Source organism: Hyalella azteca, unplaced genomic scaffold (genome assembly GCF_000764305.2).
Source record: "Hyalella azteca isolate HAZT.00-mixed unplaced genomic scaffold, Hazt_2.0.2 contig16984, whole genome shotgun sequence".
Lineage (NCBI taxonomy): Eukaryota > Metazoa > Arthropoda > Malacostraca > Amphipoda > Hyalellidae > Hyalella > Hyalella azteca.
Window position 1 is genome coordinate 125,540 of NW_025946787.1, and position 21,116 is coordinate 146,655.

The 21,116-nt window shown below is 37.2% G+C and overlaps 1 protein-coding gene across 1 annotated transcript; it reads left to right on the forward strand.

The window, feature by feature from the left end:
* The first annotated feature begins 1,838 nt into the window (after positions 1 to 1,838).
* LOC108678568 lies at positions 1,839 to 14,716 on the forward strand. Its single transcript, XM_018167023.2, has 6 exons — positions 1,839 to 1,861; positions 2,183 to 2,260; positions 9,792 to 9,986; positions 10,459 to 10,655; positions 11,237 to 13,573; positions 14,087 to 14,716. Exons 3-6 carry the CDS (start codon positions 9,800 to 9,802, stop codon positions 14,096 to 14,098), a joined length of 2,733 nt encoding a protein of 910 aa, XP_018022512.1. The 5' UTR covers positions 1,839 to 1,861; positions 2,183 to 2,260; positions 9,792 to 9,799; the 3' UTR covers positions 14,099 to 14,716.
* Positions 14,717 to 21,116: the final 6,400 nt, after the last annotated feature.

Genomic DNA, 21,116 nt, shown 5'->3' on the forward strand with positions numbered 1-21,116 from the left:
ACTGCAGCACCGAGGTCACTTTGTTATGTTATGTTATTACTTTAACTGCACGAAATTATCGAATTTTGTCACCGGCAATGCGTCGAATAAAACTAGTTGCCATTGTGGCCTTATTTTCAGAAATTATAAACAGGTCAGTTGTTATTAAAGTTAGTTTCAGAATGCCACTTTTAACAAGGACTATATGAGTAATATTTACACGTTCATGTAGGTGTGACGTCATAAGCGGAACAATACATGTCGTACGGAAGGCTGAGATGCGTGTGTACCCTTCTTCACTTCAACCACGGACAAAGAAATAGCCGTTCAAGCGGCCTATCGCCATCTTGTTTCCTTCAGAATCAGTTTAATCGTCGAAGGAAAGCAGTTCCGTAGATTTGGGTAAATAATTTCTATAAATGTAATTTTGTAGTAGTAAATATAATTTTGGTAGAAAATATTAGCAATAATTGCGTTTTAATCGACGAATTAGATCCAACTAGGTCGCAGCGCGCAATACAGCTGGGCTGAAGTCTTTTTGGCGGGATCTATTAGATACTGAGCGTTGAAGAGCACTGAAATTCGAATAACATTGAAAGAAACTTATCTTCTTATCTAAAGTCTATGTCTTCTTACCCAAGTAAGACGAAACAAACATTTCTGGCGCCTTTCGTGACTGCACTAACAAAACGCAGTTAGTATGGTAACATTGCCTTTGATGAATGGGGCTGGTTAGGCCTGTCGCCTATTCTTTTTTTTTTTGTTACTTGATCAAAGATCTGAAAAATGATGATATCACAAGATCTTTCCAACTGACGGTGTTTTAGAATCTCTACCGGATTTTCATAATTTCCGTAGAGTACTAGGCATTTCAAAACCGAGAGATGAGGATGTAAAAAAAAATTATTTTTAGTGCCGCACACGCTGTTTTTCCCCGTGCCTATCAATGTGGCGTCCATTTGTCCTTTAATGGCCGAAGTTGATGCAATGTGTAATCATGGAAAAGAATTAACACTAAAGATTTAGACTGAAATGATAAAATTACAACTTGCAATTTGAACATTTTCCCAGCGTAATAAAAAATCGAAATTGTAAAAAAAGGGATTAAATTTTCCTGTAAGAATTACTAATATTGCGTAAAACCTTTGAGAATACGATGTACAAGTCTTGCGACTGCATGATTCGTGTCCAGCTCGTAGCAACATGCTCAGTTCAGCAGCGTTGCCAACTGGTATTTTTTCATACCAGATTTCACAAACCTGGAATTTTCGGACATTGTCTGTAATGTATATTTTTGAACTGGGAAATTTTTACCAAAATCTGATATATATCTTGTATCTTCAGATACCTAATAATATAATAATAGCGGTTTCAGAATTTATTAAGCCGTAGTCCTGTCGCTGATTCTTAACATCGAAGGATATTCACAGCTTATTGCGGTCTTGTTTGTAAGCAATTTTAATTTTTTTTTGTGAGCCATTTAGTACATCTTGCTAGCAAACTATGCCAATAGGTATAAAATAAACTTATATGAATAGGCTAATGAAATTTGCAAGTAAAATACACTATAATCATGGTTGAACTAGTAGATTTATAGTTTTTATAGTTCAACCATGCACTATAATATGTTAGGAAAGGTAAAAAATTGATAATGATAACACTAGTAAATTTTGCAGTACAGTGCAAATAAACTTGTAAGAATTGTTCATGAAAATTAAATGCTTTTTAAAATTAAGCAAATTAGCTGCAGTGAGTTTTGCCTCCAATGTCAGAAAAATTGATAATTTCTGGTTTATTTAGCTGGAAAGTCCGAGATTTTCGGCGAGGAAAAAGTTGGCAACACTGCTTAGTCAGTTGGATTCACGATTCAGTAACACCTGAGGTTTCGTCGGAGTCTCGTTTGAACTGTGATCAAGGTAAGACGTGTTCCATTGCCTTGCAATCTCAGTGTGACTATAATTCCAGTCAAGCCATATGGCTGGAAATCCTGAGTCAGCCGATCTTATAGATCCAGGTGTGCTGGACATACAGCTTCAGGAAAAGCACATGCCCACTGATTCCCAGATCCAGCATTTCTGTGAGGTGGAACTTTTGAACAATGATTACATTTAATGCTGAAACTTTCTGCTGAGTCCAGGTGTAACGAGTGGTCATCTTCCGGCTACTTCTTCACCTTCAAGCCGGCTACAACAACAACAACGAGGTTTCGTCGAGTAGTCAACTCTGAAGAGCTGCTGTTGAAAAGTTACATGTATCCACTATTCAATATCTTGGGATATAGGTAAGATTGTAAGAAAGTGTTGAGATGTAAAGTTCAGCAATAAGAGCACATATGAGGTAGAAGACATAGTCAGAATATTCAGTGTTTTTGTTTGAAAATATGCATTGCAGGCGAAATAGTATGCAGGTAGGCCTTACTGCAAATGTACCATGTCACATGTGATGTAGGGAACTTACTGCAGTTCATACCGTCATCGCGTTTGTCATATGATTAGGATTGGCATTGCCATTAGGCTCCTTAGGCCTCAAGCCGTCAAGCATGGTGGCAAACAAGAGACTTTTTGTTTTCCCTCCTCATAGAGTCCTAACTCCTAGGTACTAATAGTAATAGTCTAGGGCTCTAGGAGACAAGTATCAAAAGTGTAAAATTGGACTGAACAATGTTATTATGTGAACAGTGAATGAGGCAAAACAACCATGCTCTAAAGTCTGAGAGACTCAGGTGTGCCGTCTGAGCCTCTGAGTGTGGAATTCTAGAGGGATAATAAATTAACCAGTACACATAGCATATTGGAAAGCAGGACCTGAAAACTTAGAAAGGCCAGGAACTTTACACTTTCAGTCCATTATTTACATATCCTATCTCTTTCTGAATTCCAGCTGTGATTGGTTGATACTTGATAGTTGATAGGATTGTGATTTTAGCCCCTTTCAGCTTTCCAGCTGTGGTTGGATAATGGAATTGTAATGTTATCTGCTTTCTAGCTGTGATTGGTTGATGGGGATGCTTTCAAGCTGTGATTGGTTGATGGGAATGCTTTCAAGCTGTGATTGGTTGTGCCCATAAGCCCTGCCCCCAAGTATGGTATATGTACTACAACTACACTAACTACAGTAGTGGTTAACTAAATTACTTGACTGAAACTTTATCATTACAAACAAAAGGCCTGGGAAATGTGAAAAATCTATTAAATAAAAGTCAAATAAAATATATCTATCAAACAAGAGACATCCAAATAATTCTTTTACAAATCTAATGTCCTATAAAATTGAAACATTTTGTCCACTTTTGATCCTCCTTTTCTTTTATAGTCACTTAACTCACTTTAGTCAGTCACTTGGCACAGCACTGTGGGAAAGCTTTTCAGCTTGGGTAGAAAGCTTTTTTATAAGTGAACTTCCATTCTTAGAATTCCAGCCTGCTGACCGCTCTAATGTGACCGCAACTACGTAATCGTAAACTTGCATCACTAGCCGGGCTAGTGATGCAGAATATTGCTCATGGAGCTTGTACTGCTTGAATATATAGACCACCAGTTAAACGGTGCATGGTTGATTTTTGCTTGCCCACAGCCCAGTGAGCCCACAGGTGATTTTTGCCCAATTTTCCATATAGGACCATGTATATTTGTAAATTGTTGAATTGCCCATTTGACAATTGACTATAAATTAATATACATGAATTCATAGTGGCAAAGCAGAGAGTTTTTTAGACTCTTCCTCAAGTTCATTTTTGAGTCCTATAAGTAGACCAGTAAAGTATCTTGGATACCATCATACCAGAATTATCATACATAAGAAATCTGCTAAAATTTTGAGTAAATTAGGAAATTGAAAATAAACTGATTCTAAAAAAATCACTGGTTGCCACTTTACATGAAATTACATTAAATGAAATCTTGAATTAGATCAGGAAATTGAAAATAACTGTTTCTATAAAAAATCTCTTTTTACACTATTTGCTAAGCTGCTAAGTTAGTTGGACTCTCCTAGTGACTTAGTCTGGTAATGTGATGACTAAATGACATCCTAAATAATTAGTGACAGTGTAGAAAATAGGGTAAACACACCATAGCTATTCCAAAACTTTAAGGATGTAGCAAGAAATGAATGGCTATAAAATGATCACCGTATGCGCAACTGGAGTTCTGATTGGTTTACGTCACTCTCAAAACAACACTATGCGCCACGGCATCAGCAATGATTAAACGTCACAAACTGTTGCCATATTTATTTAAAAGCCTTTAGAATTGAAAATCTACAAAATTTCTGAATTCTGACGTTGTGTGTGACTAAATTTGGCATATTGTGAGACTAATTCTGATGTCACTAAAATGCTTGGTGTGATGACCGTAGATTTGCGGACAGAGAGTTTCAAAACTGTAATTTGTAATTCTGACACCCTGTGTGAGCTGTATCAGAATACTACACAGCTCGGAACAAGCTGTGTGTGTCTAATTCCAAGCTGTATTGGAATTAGTTATGGGAGCGCAGCCATGCACCACCAATTTTGTGCACCAATAAGCCCTGAATCGAACGCCTTGGATCTCTCCAGACATCCACCAATCAGCCATGAATCACTTGGCTTTGTTTCCTCTGGCCTCACATAGAACTTGCCGTGCACCACCAGGCAGCGGATCAAATCTGACTTCCGGGCATCGTTGAATTACGTAATTTTACGTTCACCGCATCTGAGGTTAGGTTTCAGATAGAATAGTTCTGTTCCAAAATTTATTGTCCTTTGACAAGTGGCCGTTCGACCGAGGGCTGGCTCAACCCACGGCCTAGATATGGACGGCTTGAAGTGTTGAAGGCTACGTTCCGGAAGGCAAGAATCATGATGGTCCATTACGTCCAGGGCAGTGGCAGGCAACCCATTAGTTTTTATGTGTCTAAAACCGTCTCTTAACTTAATCATCTAATAATTTATCCACTTAAAATCAGCAAATACAAGTATACTTAGAAGATTCCTAATATATTCACTGACTTATTTAAAAGTCTCAAACCATATAATATTCTTTCTACACAAACAGTTTATCACTTTTTGGTAGAGCAAGGTCAACTATCAACTTTGACATGTTTTTCAATGTTCTCACTGGGTGACACGGATTTTCGCTCTGAGGATCTTAACATATTCCCGCCAAACCTGGTGTTTTGTGTAAATCTGGCTCACAATAGTATGACGTCACTATTTCAACCATTTACGCATGTGTGGAACGAAGACAAAGCTTAACATAAAGGAAAAAGTTGAGTAGTATCAGAATTACCCACGATGTCGGAATATGGTGTAATTACCCTTTTTACTTTCAAAGCATGACTGAATTTTTTGAGGCTTTGAGCCATGAATTAATCCTAATTGCCTTGGGTTATTGTATCATGCTATAACCTTGTGGGCACCACAATGATTTCAGCCCACCATTCTGTTGAGTATATTTCAGATACCTTTCATCTTACTGCTTACATGTGCCATGATTATTTTACAAGGCATTGATATAGGCCTAGATCAAACATACAATTCTGAATGTGAAACTATTTTTTTTTAATTACCAGAATGAAACAACTAAATTTGTGGTCTGAAGCATTTTTTAACTATTTTTTTTTGTGTATGATAATTTGGACCACTCAATATTATATTGATGTTACTGATTGTGAGGAGACTGAAAATCATTCACATGTGCATCAGTGTGTGTGCCTGAGAACATATGCATCCTTATTGCTGGAGCATGTGTATATTCATTATTCATTGATAGTTTCTTTCTCGAAGTTTATTTGCCCCAATAGTTTTTTTGATCTCATTGTCTGTGAGTTCATAGCCCACCATTGCAAAAACTACACACAATGAGATGCATGAGTGCAGTGGAAAGCTTGAGTTCCTCCCACCTCTGTAGCTCTTGGAAAGTTGGAATACTGATGTTGTGAGACAGAAGCACAGTTTCCTGCTGACTTGGGGAGCTGCTCACTTGGTTGCAAAAGTTCGTACATATGTTACTAAATGACCTACCTAATTATTATTGATCAAAATAGATTAAAATATTATTGATCAGACACCAAAAATAGATCTCAGATAAAGAGTATCTCAACCAGGATGGAATTCTAAAAATGATGGTTCATATATTATTTTTGATCCACCAAGACCAGTTTTTTGATCCAACAATGTTATTTGAGGCAAACAAAATGAAATTCTTATAGGCTTAAAATATGTATGACAATAATGACATGTGCCATATGGGCATGCTAAGCTTCTATGAAGTACTGTCAACAGGGCTACTCGGGACGGGCGGGGTAACTCGGGACAGTCCTCCAACATGGCATAAAACTGTTTTAGTAGCAAAACTAACTGGAATATTGCAAGACTAAATATTGTGGCATATATGTCAACATTTTTCCTATCTATGTAGTATAAAGGAAGTTCAAAAATACTACATTTACTAGCTTTGAAAAATTCCTGAAAAAAATGGTGACAAACGATATTTTGAAAAGTTACTTCTGCTAAGGTCTGTAGTAAAAAAATATTTGCCATAGTAGAAAATTTTGCTTAGAAAAAAGTGGCAGACAAATGTCAGCATGAAAACTTTATTTGTGGAATTTACATACCTCAATCCAAAAAAAAAATGGCGGCCATTTCCGCATGGCAGGGCTACTTGGGACACCCCCCAAGCCATCCTGTAAGCTTACAGATACAGAAAAAATGCTATAAGGCTGCTGATATGAAGCTTGCAGTGGACAAGGTTGTTGTAAATGCTCAATGGCATGTTCATGGACATGGTAATATTGCATCAATAATACGGTAATTAATGTATATGGTAATATCATATCAATAAGGGAAAAACGAGTAAAAATCACAGAAAATGTCATTTATTCTACCTCTACATCATCTACAAAGAAAGAGGAGGACTTCAGAGTACTGCTAGTAATGGATGAGTACACTCAACATTCTTCAAATGTTTAAAATGAAGTTTTATTCAAAGTGTCCCAAGTAGCCTCATTCAACGGGGCTACTCAGGACCCTTTTTTTGCTTCTGGCACCTTACAAATAGCATATGGAATTTTTTTTTAGAAGCCATGTGATAGCCCTTGCAAAGGGCTTTGAAATGAGCCTAAACTTGTTTATGAAATGTTTCATGGTAAGAAGTTATGAATGAAAAATCTTCAAAATCGTCCCGAGGAGCCCCGCTTGACAGTACTGTAAAATGGTGTTACTTTGACTCCTGGGATAACTTTGACCACTTTTTTATTTTTTAACAAGAACCCCCAAAACTCAAAAACTATTTGACATAGAAAAATTTTGTCAATGGCCATTAAAGTCCTAATACTGAGGCTACGTAACACAATAGAAAGATTTAAAAAGTTTGCATATCTAATAGGTTAAAAAGTTGAAAATGTGACCCATGAAAAAGAGCTATTATTTAAAGCCTGTTGGAGTACCCCCTCCAATTTTTTTTATTTTTTGGTAAAATAACTCCAGGTTTTGATGCATTGTAGTAGAACTCTTCTAGTTACATATGCAAATGACATATGCCGCCCTCCAATGGGGGAACTCTGACCACCTAATGGCAGCAGTGACGGGGTAACATTGACCGGCTTGGAAATTAGGTGAAAATTACCATAGGTACCTATATAACATATTTTATGTTTGATACACCTATTAATGTTTTTTCTTTATGTTTCAGACTATACAGAGTCTTATATATGGTAATTTTAACTTTATTTCCAAGCCGGTCAATATTACCCCTTCATGGCTGATCTTAGGTGGTCTAAGTTCCCCCATTCAGGGGTGGTGCCCCCCATTTGCAAACTATGACACTTTCCTCAAATTTGTCATTTGCATATGTAACTAGAAGAGTTCTACTACAATGCACCAAAACCTGGAGTTATTTTACCAAGAATAATTGATTTTACCACCCAGTCTAAGATACCCCAAGGTAACAAAGACCATCACTTTTTTTGAAATTACATAAAAACTATGAGAGGCAGGAGCCAGCAATATATGGTGAGTGAACCTAGAGTATAGACCTGTATTTTGAATGTTGCAATTTAAGTACCTATAATTTAGCTAGTAGAAAAGTGGCATCATTTTTTTAAAGTACTCTAAGTTACCCCATTTTACGGTAATAATGTACGATTTTGCGCATTTTTTGTTAATAACTTCTTACCATGAAACATTTCATAAACTAGTTTGAGCTCATTTTAAAGGTCTTTGCAAGGGCTATATATGGCTTCTCCAAAAAATTCCATATGCTGTTCCTAAGGTGCCAGACTCAAAATGAAAGCATCCCAAATTACCCCTGGAAACAGGGTAATTTGGGACACATAAAATAAAACTTGATTCTAAAGCATTTGAAGCATGCAGAGTTTACTTTTCCATTACTAATGGTACTCTGAAGCCCTCCTCTTCTTTTATTGTTGTAGAATAAACAATATTTTCTGCGATTTGTACTTGTTTTTCCTTTATTGATATGATATTACCATATCCATACATTACCATATTATTTATGTGATATTACCGGATCAATGGACATGCCATTGAGCATTGAGTCTATGATTACAATAAAATTTGCCTATCTAGCAAATTACCAAAATAAAAATTTAATTTAACAATCTGAGTGATAATTTTGAAAAAAAAGGGTTCTGAGTTCAAAATTGTGTGTTTTAAGACTGCACTTGACAGGAAATTATCTATGTTAATGCCTGGTAAATAATCATGCTTATGTAAGATGTCTAAAAAATACCTACCTAACAAAATGGAGGGCAGAAATCATTGTTTGCTTGGTTTTAGCATGACATAAGAACCCAAGGCAATTAGGTTTAAGCATAATTAGCAAAAGATCCGTATTATGAATCAAGAGCCATTTCGTTATTTAGAAAAGGCACAAGTAAATTAACATGTTAACAGAATATACCCAAGGCTGAAATGCTCACTAAGACACTGACCAACATGTCTGAGCACATGAAGTCTGGACTGTCAGACATGCTCTTACACAGCTGAGTTTTGCATTCATAGGGCTCAGCTATATCACTTATAAATTGGCACCACATACTAACATGAACTGAAACATAACATCACCATATGTCTTCAACATAAACTGAAACAAAAAAAAATTGGGCACTGAGGTAAACTCAAAGACAAGGCCTGAGGCAAATAAATTAGATTTATAAGCAGTGATAAAGTGTGATGCAAAATACAGTTTAGCCTTCTGGCAACATTTCAGGTTCCGAGCTCATATTTAGATTGCATTTAAAAGCTGTTCACCATTTTAGTCATGCATCAACCAAATGAATACTACTGTATATGTCTGCCAAAATTGTGGAATTGCCGATTCAATGGAATTGGCAGCCAGTTGCCAAATCTGTATGATGATGATGATGAAATCTTCAGAGGTTCCTAAGTGCAGAATTTTTGTCTGGAGACAAGATTTGTTATGCTACTACTTTTTTGCCTTGTATAATCTTAGCTGAAAATCCAATAAAATAAAAACTTCTCTAATATCCTTTTAAAATTGTAGGGGGGAAAACTTCCCACATAAGAGCTGTTGGGCTGCTAGACCATAAAGGTTTATCAGTATTATAAAGGTTATTACAAGGGTTCTATAATATTTAATTCATTCAATGTCAAACCAATGTTAGCAGCTAATGGATCAGTCTGACAGAATGGGAATTTATGAACAGGTGTCTGCAATGCTTGCTATGTGACTTAATTTAGATGTCTATTCACATCTCACTTTGTTGCATGATTGATAATTTTTATTTATATCAGTTTGCATTTTTTATGGTTAGGATGATTGACTCCTATATAATTCTATTCTGGCCTGCAGAGTGCAAGATGTATTACAGCAGTAAGCAGAGCATCCAGCCATGCAGTGTAACCTCAGTCGACACTGGCAACATAAGGTGCCTGGAGCCTGGCTGCAACTTCAGAATTCACAGACTCAAGCAGTTCCAACATCACCTTACAACTGAACATGACATCCAAGTGAAAACTTGCACCATGTACTTCCTATCACTTGATTGTAAGTTATATTTTTTTGTATGAATTGCTTGTCATTGGTGGAATGTCAAAAGAAGGGCTTAAAATGATGCATTGTTTTATATTTCTTTAAGTTCTGATCTCTAAGTACTTAACAAAAAAAAAACCCTACCAGCGGCAGTAAATAAACATGGTGTGTACAGTCGATAGATCTCTTACCAATTTTGCTGGCACTGAGATTTTAAATATTTTAAGCATGTTCTAATAAATTTATCTTTTCAAGTTTAGCAAATTTAAACAATATAACAGCCCCATCTGCCATACATACTTGTGTGGAATGTTTGAGTTAATGATGCTTCATATAAATATTCATGACCAAAAATTTTTCTAATTTCTTTTTTCACTTTGGTATTCATGCTAATTAGTTTTACTTTTATGAGAATGTCTTGAATATGATATCATATTTACATCATATCATGCATCATATCTTCTCATATTGAACTGAATTATTACAGCTTTCTACAAATGGAAGGAAGAACATGAAAGAAGTCATGGTTTTGTCTTCAATATGCTCACGACGAAAGATAAAGCAAATCACGTCTACTATTACTGCAACCTTGGGCGGAAAGTCAGGGAAGTCAATGGCAAGAAAAGAATGACTAATCAATGTCCCACGCGGCTGGTTCTCAACGTTAACAAGAAGACTGGTCAGGTATGTAATGTTTGTGACTAATCTTCTCAGTAAAATTGGGACCAGCTTCAAAATTTTTTAATAAACTGAAGAACAAATCTCATTAAGTATTGTCACTAACTCTAATATTCAAAGAAATGTAAATCATTAGTAGACTTGAACATTATAAGAATCTCTGTGCATTTTCATGTGCTTTAAGTGGTGACGAGATGTTGTGGTACTGCAAAGTCACCTGGAATTTATGATTTCCCAAGAAACATTCCTGTGATCAAAAACTGGGTAGGAAATTTGAATAAATTTAGGTGACAATTTCTATTTTAGCTAGGTATAGTTTGCTTTATCATACTTGGTAATGAAACTCGAAATAAGAATACTATCTAACCCCAAAAATTACATGATTTTCGGAGAAATTTCTTCTTTCACTTGTTAGTCACTTTCTTGCTAAAAAACTAGTTAATATTGAAGTGCATTTTATTCATGAGTATATTTTTTTGCCTTTAATCTGTCGTGTTTTTAAAAGATGACTTTTTTAGTCTTTTGCATTTGTAATCATGGATTTGATTTCTCAAGTATTCAAGTTTTAATCTAAATCTTACCAACAGGTTTACGTTGATTTCATTGATGGTCATTACGGTCATCTGCCGCCTGTGCCTAAACCTGAGGCAACACCGGGACTAAGCAAGAAAGAATGGAATGAGTTCAAAGAGGTGATGCGTTCATTGGATTTTGATAAGGACTTAGTTCGGGAGTACTTGATGAAAGCCGATCTAAACCCAGTAAAAAGAGCTCTTTATCAGAATGAATTTGATAAGAAACGCTTCCATGGAATTTATAGTTGGGCAGAAACTTTTACTGCCGAGTCTGCTGTCACTGAGTGGCAGAGACTAATGCCTAAGAAAGAAAGCAATGCCATTATCATACACAAAAGGAAGGGAGAAATCATTACTGATCGCAGAGCCGAGAATATTCATCATCGTTTTGATATGGAAGATATCCCTGTTGACACATTCATGCTGGGTGTGATGACTGACAGACAAAGTGAGTTGTTGCGCCATTACACCTCCACCATAATTCTTGAGCTCGTCCTGCCTCAAGAAAGTGATCCTGCAGACAGCGTGAAGCAACTTTATGTACTCGTCATGGACCAAATGGGCCGAGAGCTGCAAGTCGGCTTCTTCGTCGTCAGCTGTCCTAACACTGACACACGAGCTTTCAGATCCTTCTTCTTAGCTGTGAAGGAGAAATGCGGCAATCTAAAACCGAACTTACTTCTTGTCAACGAGAGAACGTGTTTATTCAATTGTTGGATGGAAGTTTTCACTGATCATGTCCCAGCTCAATTACTTAGTCCATGGTTTATAATAGCGGAGTTTGAATCAGTTCTGTTCTCGACCATGTTACCTGAGACTGTTTTGGAAGAAATTGGTGATGAGTTTGTTAGCCTTGTGAGAGAACTGGACTTTAAGACTTTCGAAGCAAAGCTTGCTCAACTGATCAAAACGTTGAATGTTTTGCCGGGAGCCTCAAAAGTTTTGGATTACATTTCAGAAACTCTGTTGCCTGGGATTAACCACGACTCTTCTGTTCTCGAACATCCTAAATGGGCTCACCACTCATTACCTGAGTTCATAGAGGACATTGCCTTGTCTTTCATGACCTTCACTAAAGACAAACTCAAAGGCCTGCATGGCTTTAACAATCGCAAGTTGGGCCGATGCGTATTTCTGATGATCCAACGCCAAAGTCAACGTCGTCATCTTAGAGAAATCAACAAACAGACCATAGCCGGTCCTAATTCAAGACAGACTTCCGACCTCAATGCTGAAGCAGAACATGACCCTGCCTTCCAGGCTGCTCTAAAACAGGAACGGCAGAATAAAAAGGAAAACCTCAAGATAAAATGCCGTGCGCTTACCGACTCTCTTGCTAAAGTACCTGCGGAAAATTTGTTGACAGCAGGACGAGAAGTTCTGGAAGTAATCAAGTCAATACATTTATTCAATAGAAAAATGTCGACAACATTCCAAGTGAAAGTGGCCGAAGACTTATATCGAAGTTTGGACCCGAGCTATCAAAGCTCTTCTAGAGTTCACTCTACACTCCCCAAGCCTGCTCCCGTCATTCCCTCCGTAAAGTCTGCACAACCTCAGCACAATTCTTCGGTGCAAAACAAGCCACTTATTTCCTCAATAAAATCTTCACTTCCTCAGCTTAATTCATCTACTCCAAATCCACCTCTTACTGCTGTAAATTCCTCACTTGTTCGGCCCTACTCTGCTGCACAAAATAAGCCACTTATTCCTAGCCGTAACTCTTTAGTAGTGAAACGCGTCCCGAACACCGGCCCCATTTTCCTTTCCAGCCGCTCACGGCATGACCGTCCTAACAAGAGGATAAGACTCGACACTTCCAGAAGTCTTTCAGATGATGCTCATTCCATTAATAACCTCACTGAACCTTATCATTTTACTTCGCATCCCAACAATGGTTCTTCCGTGGTGAAAGGATCAAACTTTAGTCCAGTAGTGAGCTCGATCATTTCAAATGAAGACTTACATGGGAGAAGCTTTGGGACTGTACGCGTTTCTCTTCATGACCTGCATGTTCTGCAAATACCAGATGTGTCCGTAAACGGAGTTGTTGTTAAGGAAGAACCCGAGTGGCATGGCAGCCATCAAAAAGACTTTAACCGGACAGCGATCTTGAGCTCAGTCTCATCAGATCATCATAGGTTAGCGCGACCTTCTAAATTAAGAAGTTCAAGTTCTTCTCTACCATTTAGAAGAAGAATAACACCAAATCGTGCCTCATCAAAGGAATACTCGAGGTCCAACTCGCGCTCCACTCTTCCAGACTCCGATATTGACTCAGAAGACTGCCCCGCCATCATAGTGATCAAAAATGAACAAGATGATGGATGTGATGTCCCCAGAGTACTGGTTAGTAATAGTTTTGCTTACTGGCTCGTTGAGGGCGTGATGTTATTTGTTGAAATTCAATTTTCCATTTGATTAGAAACGCTTTGAAAATGAAAGTAAACTAAAGGTTATTCTAATTAATGTTCGTTGTTCTGATGATCAATTAGATTTTTCTTTGAACTAATTAGAGCAAAATTTTTCCGAGCTGACAGACCTCTTCTCGACAAACTTAGTCAAATAATGGATAATCATGAGTTAGAAGTAACGTGAACGTCCCAATATGCTGTCATTTGATCCTTGAGTCAATATCTTAACGATTATGAGTGTTCGTGAAGATCAATCAAGATAAAACATCCATTAAACTAATAGATAGGATTCTCCTTGCAAGGAAATCAATTTTCCTTCTATAATTGAATTAGGTTATGAAACAAATTAGTAAATTGATACATGACGACTAGAATGATGGTAGAGAATAAGGTTCTACAGTGATTTTATTGGTTGAGAGCAAAACCTAATAGAATATTTCTTCTACAGGAAATCTGGTGATCAGGAGTTCTGTTGAAGCGTCCTTCTTCAAATTCACTCGCGTCCCGCAGTCTACAACTTCAGTCATAGGCAAGCAGCGTTTGTTCTCATGCACAACAGAGGCTCGCATGAACAATTCAACATACATTTTTAGTCGGTGCGAGCGGTGGTCAACAGATGATAGTTCCATTTACCTGCTTGTTATTTAGTGGTGATTATTTTTAGGTCTATAGAATTGACCTTTTGAGTACAGATGATTAAAAGTTGTAGTTTCAGAATCCACCGCACTGCTTTACAGCTATTTTGCTATTGTTAATTATTATTATGAGAAGTCGTTGATCGTCCACAAAAGTATTATATATTGCTCCAGTCAATAAAAATTCGTTCCTGAAGGAGAGGAATGGTGCTTAGAGCAGCTTTGAATAATTTTTCTTGAAATAATTAATGTACTTAGGAATTTATTTATGTAATTTATATTTGACGCTTGGAGACGACTCCGTTCGCTGACGTCCGGTGTGAACTTCAGCTAGAGCTACAGTTTGGGAGTGCTCTTGTGAAATAAAATATACTGACACGTAGGCTGCAGGAGACTTTCAAAATATTTCTACAAAACTTTGAAGAAGAGGCGATCGAAGAAAAAAAAACACTTCTGGGGTGTGAACTTGCAGTTGTGAAAAAAAATTAGTTAATGTTATTTGTCTTGTACATTACTAGTTGTAAATATACTAGTCTTATTGTATATTGCAATTTGTAATTATGCTATTTGTCGTGTACCAAAGCACGTGTACATTATCGAATAATTTTAGGAAATTTGTAAGCCTCCTGATACCAACTTCCCAGAGACTGGACGATGTTTCGTTCACACTCAATTTCAACTCAATTCTAATCGAATTGAATTTCATGTTTTCTGAAATTGCGTAGTTGGTATGTTCTTTAGTTAAAATAATCCTGTTAACTGGTGCAAGCACTCAGAAAAATGAGGAAACCGTCCAAATATCGATGCACTTCTTGTCCTTGTATGGGCCATCCGGATCCAGTTTTGCCTGGCGTAAAGACTTATTAGTGTTGAATGCACAAAGTGTGTCAGTGTTTGGAAACATGGACCATTCATTTTCCTGAGTGAGTATTGTAAGAAATATGTTTCATTGGAATTGAATGTTCACTTCAGATGTCAGTTATTTTGTTGTAAACATTCTCAGGTGGTACTGACCTCGTGAACTTTATCTGTACCAACTACAATACCCTTGGTGACCAGAGGTTCCCAAAATTTTCATGTTCGGGTACCGCTTAGAAGTCCCGTATAGTGCTGTTTGCATTTTATCTTACTTAACGCTCTTTTACTTGAATTCTCATGTTCAGTAAGCGTGCTGCTTAAAATTAAGATTCGAAAACTTCTGTGGCTTATGTGAGTTGCAAACTTTTTGTGATACCCGAAATTACTGACTTGAAATCGTTGAGCGCGCAGCAGTTTGGAACCACAGCTACGCTCATGTAAGATCTTTACAGGTCCCAGCATTAGGACTGTTCTAGAGTAAGGATTTAACTCATTCTTGAAAACCTGACCCCATGTGAGATGTTGCGTTTCTACATCATCATTACAGAGTACCACGAAAATATTATTTTTATTACCCTGCAACCGGCGGACTCTTGATATTTTGTCGGCATTGTTGTGCCATCTATTGAACGGGTCGACGTGCATCTAGCAGCTTCAATTCGGTTTTCAATTCTGAGTGAAATGACTAGCATTTACTGTTGGAATTTTTACTTCGTCGTGTTCTAGTAGTCACTTGTTTCTGGCAATGCTTTGGTTAAGCACCGTCGTGATTCTGAGATCGAAGTCTTATGCTGTGTAAAAAATTTTACTGAAAATATTCAATTTGAAGTTGCTTGTTTTAATTAAAATATTTTTAAAGAAACTCAGACTCATCAGATCTGTCATCGTACGTTACATTTTCTCCCGGCTCTAAACTTATTTTCTGTAAATCTCTTTGCTATAACTAATATTAGCGAAGCTCTGTCAGCAAAGGCTTTTCACAAATTTGTCTTACATTCTACGCAATTGCTTCTCTGGCGAACAATTCTAAGCGAGTTTGAATGACCATGAAATATATAACTAATCATTGTACGTAAAAATTTTCATTTCCCGCATCATTTTGAGAAGTTAGTTGCACTGCAAATCTTTTATCTCATTACGTGCCCAATTCGATGTAATATTTCTGTTATGGCCTATTGACCATGGGTATTCTATTCTATACATTACATAACAGTGATTTCGGCGCTGAAGAATAGGCCTGCTGGTAGTATGAACAGTAATGATAGTCCTATAACGACTCATCAATAGTTCTGCAACGTCGCATCAACCTGTAATCTAGAAATCCGCTAACTGAACGAAACGACTATCTAAAATTACACAGGGAAATTTTGACAATAATAGATTTATTTATTTTGGAAAGTAAAATTTAGAAAAAGCACATAATCAATATTAGGTTTAATTCAATCGTGAATCCAACAGTAATATAATACACGATGCGATGTCCTAAGCAAGATAATAATAATAATAGCGGTTTCAGCGTTTATTAGGCCGTGGGCCTGTCGCCGATTCCTAACATCGCAGAACATTCACAGCATTTTGCGGTCTCGAACTCGCAACTCGCTGCTACAATTCTGATGTGCTTAACCGCCCGGCCTCCTTGCCGATTCTGACCAGAAACTGTCGCACTGGGATCGAACCCGCGCCTCTCTGCGCCAATATCTTGGTACTCTGAACTTTAATCACTGGGCCACCCTGCCCTCAAAAAGAGAATGCACAATTTTTCTAATAACCTTACCCCAAAAATTGATCCAAATAGAAAATAATTATGTAATCAACAAATATAGCATTGGGGTCTTCTTCAACAAATATGGAAACTGGGGTCTTCCATAGTCCCAAGTTCGGGTACCAGCATTAAGAGGCAAGTTTTTACTGCACTGGGAAAACCCTTGCTCGCCGGCGCAAGTTTCCCCATAGGAGTTTGATGTCTCTGGCTTGCTAGGTGCCTGACAAGGTTAATTTCGTAGTATATTTTTAGAGTTCAACTTGAGTTTTCATAATGCACTGTGCATTTTTTTTGCTGAATGACCTTTTATTGAGCTTTTGACATTCATGTGCCTAAACTTTTCCCCGTGTAACCAAGCTACGGTAAACTCTCGGAGTCGTGAACTGCACTTAGTTACTTTATCTTTCAAAAAGAAGCTTTCGGCAAAACACCGTACAATTCAGATGGGACTTTCAACTGTTGACAAACACATCATACTGATGTCATCGACCGCCGTTGATTTCAAGGAGTCTTCTTACTAGATGCGCTGATTATTGGCACAATAAATAGGAAAAAATTTTACTAATACTACAAATTAGTGTCTAATATGCAGTACATATGGCGTGCGGCTGGACACTAAGGCATGAGGCAGTTGTACCGAACCTCAAATGGTATTCGATCACAATCCAGTAAAGAACCGCTGAGTTATTGGAAGACATTCGATTAATTTGGAATTATGCTGATACATTTTTATGTTACGTTCCTGAGCGGGCGCTTTTACATCATGGCTCTGAAACAGGATCTCGGCCACTTTCAGTTTTTTTAAGTTAAGTTTTGCAGCTTTAATTATATAGATATTTTATTGCATGCAACCTATTGTCTACATAGTATATTTAACATGTTTAATAAATTTTCATTGTCTGTCCTTAAAAAAATTAAAATTAAATTAAGATCATTTGATACTTCATGTGTTCGTTATTTTTTTATATAACACTTCAATTCCAATGATAAAAGTTGGCGAATGAAAAGTCCGTTTTGTGGCAATATTCAACACATGCATGTGCCGCTATAAAAACAGAAATCTTGAAAAAAATACTGGATTTTCCAGTTGCCTGCTATGGTGTACGCACAAAAAACGTTCTTGAACGAGATGCTCTGGCTTAGCCCCCGGAGCGCCAAACTGCAAACTGGCTACTGGCTAGTGGCTAGTTGCTTTGCAGCGTGCGGTCTTGGAGGTTAGGTAGATATCTCGTGTCGCTGCATTATTTCGTGCGTGAATTACAGTTACGTCTACCAAATAAAGTTGTTGTCTTTAAATCAGTTGTGAAATAATATTAATAGTAGAAATCTTAGTGCTTTTCATAGTTTAAATAAATAATTCTTTTCTGCACGAACAACATCACTAAAACTTCGCCAGCTCAGTTTCAGGGAACTGTGTCCCAGGAAAATTTAGTGTTCGTCTGCTGGAAAATCTAGTGTTTATTTCTTGTCCGCCTGATGATGATATATAAATGGAATACAATTCTTGTTTACTTCTTAATCGTGACACTTCCTATCTAAGAGGTATAGCCTTAACACGCATTTGCCATCTATTGACTCAATCAACTTGCAACTCGCATGAAGTTTTTTTTTATATTTATCGCTGTCCCATTGCCACGGATTGCAAAGCTACATATACTCATGTTGTCTTTCGTTTACTAATTTTTATTTGTTTATCCACGTCGGTGTTCAAGGCGTCAGGCAGGTTTTATACGTAGAAAATAATTCAACCAGAACAAGTTTTTGTTACAATATACACATGGCGGAGCTTCTTCCTGCCCATATAGAAGATAATTGTTTATAATCACATTGTTCAATTTATGAGGAAACGTGGTTATTAGTTTATAAACAAAATATTTATTTCTTCAACGTTTTAATATGGTAGGGTAGCTACATTAATCTAACAAATAAGTTAGGTTCTACGACACTCAAAATTTTAATCTTCACAAGGATAGTTCCCACAATAATTTTAGCGCATGGCAATCAAATGTCGGCTTGCATTATGATTTGATCTTTTGTCGTTAGGCAATTTTAAGTAATTAATTGTTAGTAGCAATAAATGACATCGAATTAAAATGACTGTTTAATATTCACTTCGCAAAAATGGCTAAATACCATTCCGAGCAGAGTTCAAAACTGTGAAAAGCGTTCCCCTAGTGTTTCACTGAGAAATTCCAGCTATTACACTCCCAAGTTATTGAGAGAATATTAGTTACCTAGATCTTTTTTGCTTCTCAAAAGTTTGAACTGCCACACACAAGGCAAGATAATCGGGCAACGATTTCAAGAAATTTCCCCACACAACCTACCTGGTGTCAGGAGCCCACCATTAACGATAATAATAAATATTAATTACCGTGTCAGCTTAGAAGATTAGGTCATGAAGCCTGTCATGTACTTTTCGCAGTTTATTGTGGGGTTCGAACACGCAACTCACTGCACTAATATCCCCTGTGCTTAGCCAGCTCGCGGATTTTGGCCAGAACTGTCAAAGAAAGCTGGAATCGAATCCACAACTAACTGCCACAATCTTGGTACCTACATGGCTTTTCGAGCGCGTACCTATATACCATACTAATGGTGTCGATCTGGGCCTGAAGATTCTTATTGATAGGATAGTAAGCATGGCGAAACTGAAAGTAATGAATAGATAAACAAAAATTCAAACGTGTTTTATGAATTTATATTTTTTAGATTAATTTGCAATGCGCAAAATAGTTTTTTCACTAATGGAAACGAGAGTCAAAGTTCTATGCTCCTGATAAAATGCGGGTTCGAACAGGTCTTTTCCTAATTAGCATACATGAGCTTTATATTATTAGTGGAAATTTTGGCAGTTTCCTCCTATTGACGTCTAATAATGACTTGTTTAGTGGCATATCGAACGTAGACCGTAGTGGTTAGGGACTAATTAAGCCAGTTCAGGACGTTATTGACAAGTTCCCCGTACTTCCATAAGAATAACTAAAAAGTAAAGCCTAAGTAACAACCTGAGCCGTGAGGGAAATGAGGGACAACCCCACCTCCTCAAAAAACGAATAAACACAACAAACAAGGTAGACCGTAACATTGAAACTCGACGCTTAATTTTGGCAGATCTGAAATCAGAAGTCGACGCGACCCGCAAAACTTATAGAAACAAACTCAGCTCATGCAGTTGCACTCGTCGGGTCCTGTTTTCTGCTCCTAGCTTGCATTAATCTGCTGCGTTGTTAGGTTGCTGTAAAACTTCTTCACACGTTCTCATTTGTGACTGACATACATATGACCTGATTTTATGCGTTTTAAAAATTTTTGATTCGGTGATCGACCTTTCCAGAAATCAATGCTCTTCCTGGTGGTGGTAAACGTCGATTTACCGGGAACAATCTTCTTGTAGCTACAATCTTTGCGTATGTCACGGACTCTACATGCCAATCAAGATATCACATTTCGTAGAGCAAATATTATAACTAACAAGTGATGCAAGAAAAACTGTTCAATTCGGTCAGAAATTCCCTGAATAATATAAATGAGCGTCTGTTATATATTATTGCGCAATCATTTTTTAGTCGTAAATAACGGAGAACCGTATTATTTTCTAGAATTTCCTTCTGTCTAGATAACTCGAATTGAAAGCAACAACTTTTTTAGCTCGTCAGAGTTCTGACCCTCAATGCATGTTCTATGTGACGATGAAAAAAAGCAGAAATACTTGCTTCCTCATCTCAATTTTGGATTTTAGCACAAATATCAATTTGCTTGGACCGTTAGAGTTTTTATGCTGTCAGTGTTAGCTCAGTTGCTTCTCACCTCTGCCATGCTATACATGAAATTCACGTGTACAGAGTGCTCTGTACCGATGCTTACATTAAAACTTTCGCAATTTGATAGATAATTAGCAATTTTTGCAAATAACTTCGCTCAAGCTCGTAGTCACTTGAAGGTTTCGATGCGAGGGCATCTATTACTAAGGAAATTTAATAAGAATATGGTTTCAAAATAGTTATTATATCTTTATTTTTCGAGGTAAATTGGTGTTCGCGAAGCTTATCTCATACGAAGCACAGGTACGCTTCTACGTATGAAACCTCCCAACCGACTCCACTAATTGGTTTTCAGTTATATCCATAAATTTAAATTAATCAAATTTCTTTCGCCTTAATTCATCAAGCTCTAAACGGGCATTTTAACCAAAGATGTTTTTCGGGCCTGTTTTTTTCTTG